The 11,126-nt window shown below is 35.0% G+C and overlaps 1 protein-coding gene across 1 annotated transcript in view; it reads right to left on the bottom strand.

Moving 5' to 3' along the window:
* The window catches only part of TOPAZ1 (testis and ovary specific PAZ domain containing 1), a 94,116-nt gene that overhangs the window by 12,898 nt on the left and 70,092 nt on the right, over positions 1–11,126 (bottom strand). Inside the window, exons 17-18 of the mRNA XM_003794508.2 lie at positions 6,314–6,478; positions 4,299–4,502 (exon numbers count right to left, since the gene is read on the bottom strand). Coding sequence (XP_003794556.1) covers positions 4,299–4,502; positions 6,314–6,478 — 369 coding nt within the window. The remainder of the gene's footprint in view (positions 1–4,298; positions 4,503–6,313; positions 6,479–11,126) is intronic.

The following is an 11,126-nucleotide window of genomic DNA, read 5'->3' as shown; positions in this document are numbered from 1 at the left end:
GAGGTTGCTGTGAGCGTGATGCCATGGCACTCTACCCAGGGGGATAGCTTGAGGCTCCGTCTAAAAAAAAAAAAAAAATCTATAAACCTTTGGCTAGATTAACTAGAAAACATAAAAGTAAATTCTCCAGTAATGTTAATCAGAAACAAAAAAGTGGAAATAACAGATATCATAGAGATAGAAGAGATTACCTCTGACTACTACAAAAAGCTTTATGCCCAGAAATCTGACAATGTGGAGGAAATGAACCAATATCTGGAATCACACCATATCCCTAGACTTAAGGTGAAACAGATCTCTTGAACAGACCAATATCAAGCACTGAGATCGAAGAAACAATAAAAAATGCCCTGGACCAGATAGCTTCATACCAGAATTCTATCAAACCTTTAAAGAACAGCTTATACCTATACTGCAGAAAGTATTCCAAAACATTGAGAAGGAAGGAACTTTCCCCAACATGTTCTATGAAGCAAACATTGCCCTGATTCCAAAACTAGGAAAGGACGCAACTAAAAAGGAGGAACCATAGACCAATTTCACTAATGAATATTGATGCAAGAATACTCAATAAAATCTTAGCCATTAGATTAGATTATAGGTACACATTAAAAAAATTATACATCACAATCAAGTAAGCTTCATCTCAGGGATTCGAGGCTGGTTTAACATACACAAATCCATAACTGTAATCTACCATATCCATAGAAGCACAAACGAAGACTATATGATCCTCTCAACAGATGCAGAAAAATCATTTGATAAAATTCAGCATCCCAAGGCGGCACCTATGGCTCAAAGGAGTAGGGCACTGGCCCCATATACTGAAGGTGGCGGGTTCAAACCCGGCCCTGGCCAAAAACTGCAAAAAAAAAATTCAGCATCCTTTTCTAACAAAAACACTTAAGAATATAGGCATAGGTGGCACATTTCTTAAACTGCCCATCTATGACAACCCCACAGATAATATGTTGAATGGAGTAGAACTGAAAGCTTTTCCACTTAGAACTGGAACCAGACAAGGGTGTCCTCTTTTACCACTACTATACAACATAGTGCTAGAAGTTCTATCCAATGCAGTCAGGCAAGAGAAGGAAATAAAGGGCATCCAAAATGGGGGCAGAAGAGGTAAAACTCTCGCTCTTTGCTGATGATATAATCTTTTACTTAGAGAACCCTAGAGACTCAACCAGAAGCATCCTGAAAGTGATTAAGAAATACAGTAACATCTCAGGGTACAAAATCAATGTCAACAAATCAGTAGTCTTTATATACACCAATAACAGCTAAGTTAAGAAGCGAATCAAAGATACTATTCCTTTCACAGTAGCTTCAAAGAAAATGAAATACCTAGGAAAACACCTATCAAAAGAGGTGAAGGACTCTACAAAGAGAATTATGAAACCTTAAGAAAATAAATAGCAGGGCAGTGCCTATAGCTCAGTTGGTAAGGTACCAGCCCTATACACTGAGGGTGGCGGGTTCAAACCCAGCTCTGGGCAAACTGCAACAAAAAAATAGCCAGGCATTGTGGGAGGCGCCTGTAGTCCCAGCTACTTGGGCGGCTGAGGCAGAAGAATCGCCTAAGCCCAGGAGTTGGAGGTTGCTATGAGCTGTGTGACGCCAGGGCACTCTACCAAGGGCCATAAAGTGAGACTCTGTCTGTACCAAAAAAAAAAAAAACCAAAAAGAAAAGAAACAGCAGAAGATATTAACAAATGCAAGAACATACCATGCTCATGGCTAGGAAGAATCAACATTGTAAACATGTCTATATTACCTAAAGCAGTCTACAAATTCAATATAATCCTCATTAAAATACCAACATCATACTTTGAAGAACTGGAAAAAATAGTTCTTCATTTAGTATGGAACCAAAAAAAGGCCTGTATAGCCAAGGCAATTTTTAGTAATAAAAACAAAGCTGGAGGTATCACTCTACCAGACTTTAGGCTATATTATAAGTCCACAGTAATCAAAACAGCATGATATTGGCGCAAAAACAGAGACAGAGACATATGGAACTGGATAGAAAACCAAGAGATGAAATAAATCTCTTACAGCCATCTGATATTTGATAAACCAAACAAAAGCATACACTGGGAAAAAGAATCTCTATTTAATAAATGGTGTTGGGAGAACTGGATAACCACATGGAAAAGACTGAAACTGGATCCATACCTTTCACTATTTACAAAACTTGATTCAAGACGGATAAAAGATTCAAATCCGAGGCATGAAACAATAAAAACCCTACAAAAAAGTGTGGGAAAACTCTTGAAGATGTAGGCCTGGGGAAAGATTTTATGAAGCAGACCTCAGTGGCAATTGCAGTAACAACAAAATAAACAAATGGGACTTAATTAAAGTGAAAAGCTAAGGACTTAACAAAGCAAATAGACGACCTTCAGAAATGGGAAAAGATATTCGTGCGTTATGAATCTGACAAAAGCTTGATAACTAGCATCTATAGAGAACTCAAATTAATCAACAAAGAAAGAGCAAACAATCCCATATATCACTGGTCAAGAGACATGAACAGAACCTTCTCTAAAGACAAGAGATAAATGGCTAACAAACATATGAAAAAATGCTCATCATCTCTAATCATCAGAGAAATGCAAATCAAAACTACCCTGAGGTATCACCTAACCCCAGTGAGAATGGCCCACATCACAAAGTTGCAGATGCTGGTGTAGATGTGGAGAGAAAGGAACACTTCTACACTGTTGGTGGGACTGCAAAGTAATTAATACAGCCTCTTTGGAAAGAAATATGGAGAACCTGCAAAGGACTCAAATTAGACCTCCCATTTGACCCTGCAATCCCACTACTAGGTATCTACCCAGAAGAAAAAAGTCATTTTATCATCAAGACATTTGCACTAGATTGTTTATCTCAGCTCAATTTACAATTGCCAAGATGTAGAAATAACCTAAATGCCCATCAACTCACAAAAGGATTAATAAACTGTGGTATACCATGGAATATACTCAGCCATAAAAAAGATGATGACTTACATCTTTTGTATTAACCTGGATGGAGTTGAAACACATTCTTTTTAGTAAAGTATGACAAGAATGGAAAAGCAAATATCCAATGTACTCAATACTAATATGAAGCCAGTAGATGATCTAATTCACGCCCACATAAGAGAAAAACTCTATTCAATTCAAGCTGGCGAAGCAGGAACAAGGGAGGGGGAACAAAAAGGGGGGTTGGGTGTGCTCCCACCTAATGGGCACCATGTTGGGGTGTATGGCACACCTTTGGGTGCGCGACACAACTACAAGAAGGACTTTTAAATTTAATAAATTTAAATATTATGACCTGGTTTTTTGTACCCTCACATTAACCTGAAATAAAAAAAAATACATTTTATATAATGACCCAGTATACATATGTGTATGCATACATATATAAATGAAATGAAAATGTTATCAAATATTTAACCTTACTACCTGTAGTGCACCCAATATTTTCTTTCCCATATCACTGGAGGAAAAAAGTTACCTACCACCTGCTAACGTGATCACAGCTGGTAGTCTGAAACAACACTTTATTCTCCTGTAGGAGTGGTTAGGAGGCTTGATGCATATGGCACAGGACAAAACACAGTAGTCATTCAAATGTTTGTTACATACATGACAATGTTAGAAACGGAAATTTAAAAGTACTGCATAAAGCCAGAAAAAATTATTTTCTATACAGAAATTCCACATAGCATTATTTTCTAATTAATATATGTGCAAAGTGGCTGGGGCTAGAGAAAGCACTAGTTTCCAGGCTTACCTGTTACAGAGAAATAGCTGTTAATCTATTTAATTAACAAAGTTCTGTTATTAGAAGCCACGTGAAAAACTTATATCATGTTTCATTGTTATGATAGTCTCTATCCTTCTTATGAGGCCTGCTATTGATTACTCTAAGTTAGAAAGATCAGAGATACAGCAGAAATAAATAAAATATGCATATGTTCTTTAAACTTCATTCTATCCAATTGCTTTACTACTATAATATTTATAAGATACACCAAGCTGGTTCAAATTCTGTTATTTCCTTTGCTCATTTGGACATGCTAATATGCAAAGAACTAAAGATATAATGAATGGAAATAGAAGAAAACAAGTTTGAAAAGAGCATAGATCTGTTCATACCTCTATCTTAGAATATTTATCAAGTGCTCTTTTTATATAATGAGTATCTAATCTTAAAACACGTGTATTATAGATGATACCTGGGTTAAAAATAAAATTCAAAATGAATGTATCAAATTAAAAATTTTAAATTTAACTTACTTTTGTAGTGGGCTCTGGCTTTGAGCCACAAACAACTCCTTCCTAAAGAAGTAATTAATCTTCTAAGAAAAGAAAAATCAATAGGAATGCTCTTTGAAATCATGAAGTCTGCTACAGAAGATGACATACCAAGACTGTTGCTTTCTATACAGGCATCTAGAAGTTTATTAAAAAGAAGGCTATACTGTGAGACCTCCACAGTTTCTGAAATGAAAAAAAATTGATGTAATGAAATTGATTTATCTTAGTCTCTCAAACCTCTACCTCTGTCTGACTCCTTTTCATTTCCTTCTCTTCTCCTTGGCTCATTCTTATCCATCATAGGAATAACAATTACTAAAATGAAATCATCTTACATATGGTCAAAAAAGAAAAAGCATTTGACACAAATAAAACCATTCATTTCCTTTGTAATGGGGAATATGAAAAGAAGGTTGACAAAGATTTCAGAGGATGCATTAACACGTCTGTATTTGGTCCCTACCTCTAACTGTGTATCTGTAGTATCTTGATTGATTTCACAATTTTGTTTGCATTATATCTATAGTTTCTGCTTATCCTTATATTTCCCTTGATTAAATATAAATCATCCTTTAATACTGACTCTCAAATTAAAAAAAAAAATCCTTTAGTGGATACTTCTTTTTCTTCAGTCATTCTTAGAAAGTGAAGTCATCCAAGGGTACAAGTGAATCTTTCTAAGAGAAGAATGTGAACGTTTTAAAATAATAACTAAGAAAATGACATGGAGGCTATGTTAACCAGTTTGATGGAAGTGTTTCGGATTGTATGTGAAAACCCCACACTGTATCCCAGAAGTGCATTAATGTACATAGTTACCATTCAATAAAAAAAAAAAAAAAAAAAAAAGGAAAAAAAAAAGAAAGTGAAGTCATCTTAGAGACTTTCAATTTTTTTATTCCCTATATTCAGTTAGTTGTGTTTATAACCTAGACTCTAGGTCTTTATCACTTTAGGATCTTTTAGTAGTCCATGCTTTACCAAATCAATCTTGTTACCTTTAGTTCCTTCGTTAACACTATTGCCAGAGGAACTTTCCTAAATACCAATTTCATCACTCCTTAGATCCCAAACTCTAGTGATCCCCTTCCTATACATAAAGAAGAAAACTCCTTTAGCCTGCTATTTAGGGTATTCCAAAATCTGACAACTATCTATCCAATCTCCCTATTACTATTTTGTTTCATTATCAACATAGTCGTATATTAAGGGCCTGCTAGATAGCAGCCATTGTGCCAAAAATTACAATATAAAGAAAACATCACTACCTTGCTCATTATCTAGAAGGAGAAACAATTAAGGATGCTAATTAACAGATAAGAACACTAATAGGATCCAGTGGAATAAGTGGAAAAATAAAGATTTATAGGGGATATGGTGAAAGCACTAAAGGGAGCCTCAGTTAACATTTTTAATCATCCTTTGAAGCCATCACACAGCTCTTTCCTGATTCAAAGCTTTTGCTCACAGACTCCCCTTCCTATCTATATATAACCTGAGCTTTAATATTCAAGAGCACTAACTACCAACATGAGGAACAGAAGTTCTTTGTTTGAACTTGCCATCTGCTTCATTTCTTCCATTTACTCCAAGTTTACCTGTGTTCCAAGGAATGTAAACTAACGTCTACATTTATTTATAAAGTGATAAGAGAAAAAGTATTCTTCATTATTCCAATGTAATGACTTCTTTAAGACATTGCTGGGGACACTTAAGCATATTGTTTGTTGATGACTTGATAGAGATGGGAAAAGAGAAATGATGAAAATGCTTGCATTAGGAACTACTGACAAACAACCCAAAGATAAGAATCCTGATTTTCTGAAACCATCAGGAAAGCATATTCAATTTGAAGAGAACATATTTTACAGGAAACTGCTTCATTAAAAAATATGCTGGAATATAAAATTCAACCAAAACAGGTGAATAATTGTTTCTTATTAGTAGTTAAACACCAGATGGGAAGAAAAAGTTAAGACTTTTAAAAAACATACCTTGAGAGTTTTGAAAACCTGGCAGATTCTGCAAAACTTCAAATGTTTGTCTATACAGGCTCTTGGCTAAGATTTCATGTGCAATTGTACAGAGTAAATTATGTCGATTAAGGACATCCAGTCTATCACAAGGCCACAGTGGTGTACTGATTATCCATTCTGACTCTTCCAAAAAGAAAAAAATATGAATGCTTTATGCCTTGAAAGTCACACTTAACAGTATAATCACAACTAATATTTTAAAATATCTTTTGGGGAAAGTGGCAAAACTGAGATACATGTACTCAGAAAAGATAACCATGGTTCAAATTTATTAGAAACAACTTAAACAGTGATGATCATCATCCTAAGAAGATGCAATAATGGCCACTTTATTTTTTATTAATTCATCTAAGTGTACCAGTCAGTTATTGATTCTAAAGTTAATGTTCATGTTTATATGACAATAATGTTCAGATTATAATGAACATCTGTTTTAATATAAAATATCCGTGTGGACAAGTTCAACAATTTTATAATAAAAAATATTTAGTTTCTGGTATTATCGGGAAACAGCTTTTCTCCTCAATTTCTGCTTATTTTTAAAACAATTTTTATTGTGAAATATTTGATATTTGTAGAAGAATATCTAACATGTTATAAAAGCATAATAAAGTGAACTCTTAAATACCCATCTCATAGTTTTAAAAAACTTCTGCCCCATTTTCACATTAAGAAAAACAATGGAAGACTGTAGTATAGAACAATGAGGTGCAAAAATGTTAGAAATATCAATATTTTATCATTTGCCTAGTTCATGCAATCATTACACACATAATGAAACACTGCTATACACAAAACTCAAGTTACATTTTGGTATTCTTTTTCAACTGGATTAAGTACAGAAATCAAGTAATCCTTTTCTTTTGTGGCCTTCCCAGAACATTGAATACAGAAAGTATTGAAGAAGAAGTTGATAATCGTATAGAAAGCTGAAATAAAGCTTTAAGTACTTAGTACAAACCTTTAAAACAGAAGCTTATTTAAAGATTACTACAGCCCACGTGATGACTGACTTAGCAGACTTATCCCATGTGCCAGACAATGTTTTAAGTGCTTTACAAATATTAACTCATTCAGATAGGTATCTTCATTAATTTACTCCTAAATTTGCTGAAATTTTAATATACAGAGAAATTTAAATAAACTTAACATATTGAAAGACTGCATAAGTTATTTGTTAAAACATAATTCTCATTAAAAGTACAATTGTTAACTCACTATTCCTTATAAAGCAAATTTGCTTAGTCATATATCTGTTAGAGATATCTCACAAAAAGTCTGTTAGCATTTTCTCATAAAAATTACACTGTTAATAACAACCAAAAACCTGATTCAACAATTTTGAAATTTATTCAAAAGGATCAACACCTGAGAATAGCAAAGAATGGTTTGGAAAAGAAAAGGAGTGAGGATGATCTTACCTAAATGTATACATATATCACATTTTCTAACACTATATGAACTATACAAAAGTATAATGCTAGCACAGAAAACAGAGAGATCCTTGAGAGAAATGGTAAGTACAAAAACCAGACCCACCAGATCCAAAGTTCTACTCCTCTGACAAAAGTGGTATTTCAAATTAGTGAGTAAAGGATGAACAGGAATAATATTTGGGGGGAAATTAGGATTCCTCCTCATACCAAAATTTACAACAATGAATTAAAAAATGTGAGGCACGTATGAGTGGATATATAATTTTATGATGGCTAAGGACTGCCTAAAAGCATAATATAAAACAAAAATTACTTAAGATTTTAAAAGCAGGCTTGGCGCCTGTGGCTCAAGTGGCTAAGGCGCCAGCCACATACATCTAAGGTGGCGGGTTTGAATCCCCAGCCTGGCCCGCCAAACAACAATGATGGCTGCAACCAAAAAAAATAGCCAGGCGTTGTGGTGGGCGCCTGTGGTCCCAGCTACTTGGGAGGCTGAGGCAGGAGACTCGCTTGAGCCCAGGAGTTGGAGGTTGCTGTGAGCGATGCCACAGCACTCCACCTAGGGGGATAGCTTGAGGCTCTGTCTCAAAAAAAAAAAAAAAAGAAAGATATTAAAAGCAGTTTATATCAAATAGAAAAAAATGTCAGTTGGGCAAAAGAAGAAAACAAAAGTGTAAAAAGAATCATAAAGTTAACGGAAACTGAAAAGTTGAGAAAAGTATTTGTAAATATCCAATAGAACGAGGGCTAACGTATCTTTAGTATGTAAAACTACTATAATATAAAAGGAACATTATTATATATTGTAATTCTCCTAAGTGTGACATGTACATCACTGATGGTACTTGAACTAATTTTGGGTATTGCACTATAATTTTAATAGTTTGTGTATTTAAAAAATTACCAAGGTTATTTTATGTGTAATAAAAAAATCACATTATATTTGTGATTTCACAGATAGTATTGCTTAGGTTGAGGCCAAGCTGATTGATTTCCTTTTCAAATAATGTTTATTTTATTTTTATTTTCATTTATTTATTTATTTTTGAGACAGAGTTTCACTTTGTTGCCCTCAATTGAGTGCTCACAGCAATGTCAAACTCTTGGGCTCAAGTGATCCTCTTGCCTCAGCCTCCTGAGTAGTTGGTACTACAGGTGCTTGCCACAATGCCCAGTTGTTTTTTAGAGATGGGGTCTCGCTCTTGCTCAGGCTGGTCTCAAACTCTGAAACTCAAGCAATCCACCCATCTCGGCCTCTCAGAGTGGTAGGATTACAGGTGTGAGCCACTGTGTCTGGCCAAATAATGTTTCTTTTAAAAGTGCAAATGCTTACTATAAAAAACTCAAGCAAAAGCAAAACAGAGAAGTATTTTAGATAATCCAAAATCCATCACTAAAAATAACTAGTATTCACATTTGGTGAAAATTATTTGGGACAATGGTCTTAATGACCTAAATAGTAGGTTTTGATGAACAGATATAAGAAAAACTGTGGTATTAAAACAGAGACTGAAAATTGTCTGGCCTAATAGCTTTGTGCTGAGTAGATCTACATGCGGATTGAAATGAAGATAACACTTTTTTTCTTAAATAATATAATTATTTATATGCTTCTATTTGTACGGTAGTCACAGTCACTGGGGTCCAGGTATGTAAGCTAATCTTTATGCTAAATTTCATAGTATAAAAAAATTAATTTTTCTAGTAGAGATGGGGTGTTACTCTTGCTCAGGCTAGCTAAAGTCCTAGTTGCTTGGGAGGCTGAGGCAGAAGGATAACTGAAGCCCAAAAGATTGAGGCTGCAGTGAGCTACGGGGATGTCACTGTACTCTACCTGGGGCAACAGAGTGAGACTGTCTTAAGCATCTAAAAATTCCAGCCATCTTCTCCTTAGGAAAGTCAAAGACACTTAAATGAAAGAAATCCCTTTATCCATTCACCTCAACTAATATTTACTAAATACTATATTTACTCTGTGCCAGATAATACCACAAGTGAAATCCTCTCAAATAACTTTTTAAAAAAATGGTAAGATTTATAGCAGTGATTAAAAAACTAGGGGAGTGACTTGAAAGGGAATGGTTTGAGGACATAGGTGAGTATGAAAAATTTCACCATGTGAAAGTGCTATAGGGCAATGATCCTCAAAGGGAGGCTCCTAGACCAATAGTAGTAGCAACATCTAAAAACTTGAGAGAAATGCAAATTTTCAGGACCCACTCCATACTTATGAATCAGAAAATAAGGGGGTGGGCCCAGCAATCAGTGTTTTAACAAGCCCTCTAGAGAATTCTGATGGTCAAGTTTGAGAACCACTGTCTTAGATTTATTAAAACAAGTCCAATATCACCACTTTGCTCAGGAGGTTAATGAGTTTAGGTCTGAGTCTGTTTATGTAGTCTGTGCTTCTGCTCTAATTGTAATTTTATAATGCTCATTTAGAGAAAAATCTAAAAAATATGGACTTTGCAGTCAGACCTGTATTGGAATTTCTGCTCCACATTTACTTGTGTGATCTTATCTGAACTTCAGTGTCCTAATCTTGGGATGCCATTCCCCACTAACTACCTCACTGGGTTAGGGTTGATTAAAGGAGATGACACAAGTAATACACATAGCACAATGCTTGGTATATAGTGAATATCAGATTATTACTAAATCAATAATAAAGAGATATACTAAAATCAGAAAACAGAACAAGAACATAATAGGCAATCCACAACAGAATAAGCACAAATGGGAAAAGAGTACATTTCTAGAACAATAAATTAAGAGTGAATATCATACTTTAACCCTAACAAACTAGTAAAGAAATAAGAATAGTAACAGTCACATGTTGGCAAGTGTGTTTCATAACCTGCATCTTCACACACTATTAAGAAGACTATAACTACTGTGGGAGGTAGGGTAGGTTGGCTTCTCAGTGGGGCACCCCACCTCAATCCTGAAGTATTAGGGGAATGCTCTCAGATGGACAATCCCTGGGGCCTTGTCAAAACCATGGTAGAGGAAAAGAACCTGGTGCCATTGGGTGGACTAGACCTGTGTGCTGGGGAGTCAACAGATGGAAGGGATTAAACTCTTTGAATTCTGAGTAATTAGATTAAGAAATCAGGCTTGCTTCTCCTGAGGGATAGAAATAACTTCTTCCTTCCCCTTTTCTAAATACACCATCTGCTGTTAGGTCCATTACAACCCGCCTGCATCTACCCAGCCTCTCTCTCTATCCAGTTTTCCTGTGGACTTGGGATTCTTTCAACCCTATCTTTTAGCATTTTGCATATGCACCTTCATTAGAAATCAGTAAAAGCCTTCTTTTTTTTTTTTTTTTTTTT

The sequence above is a fragment of the Otolemur garnettii genome, unplaced genomic scaffold (assembly GCF_000181295.1).
Source record: "Otolemur garnettii isolate 467f Iridium unplaced genomic scaffold, OtoGar3 scaffold00082, whole genome shotgun sequence".
Classification (NCBI taxonomy): Eukaryota; Metazoa; Chordata; class Mammalia; order Primates; family Galagidae; genus Otolemur; species Otolemur garnettii.
Note: the sequence above shows the minus strand (reverse complement) of the source record. Positions and strands in the feature narration are given on the sequence as shown.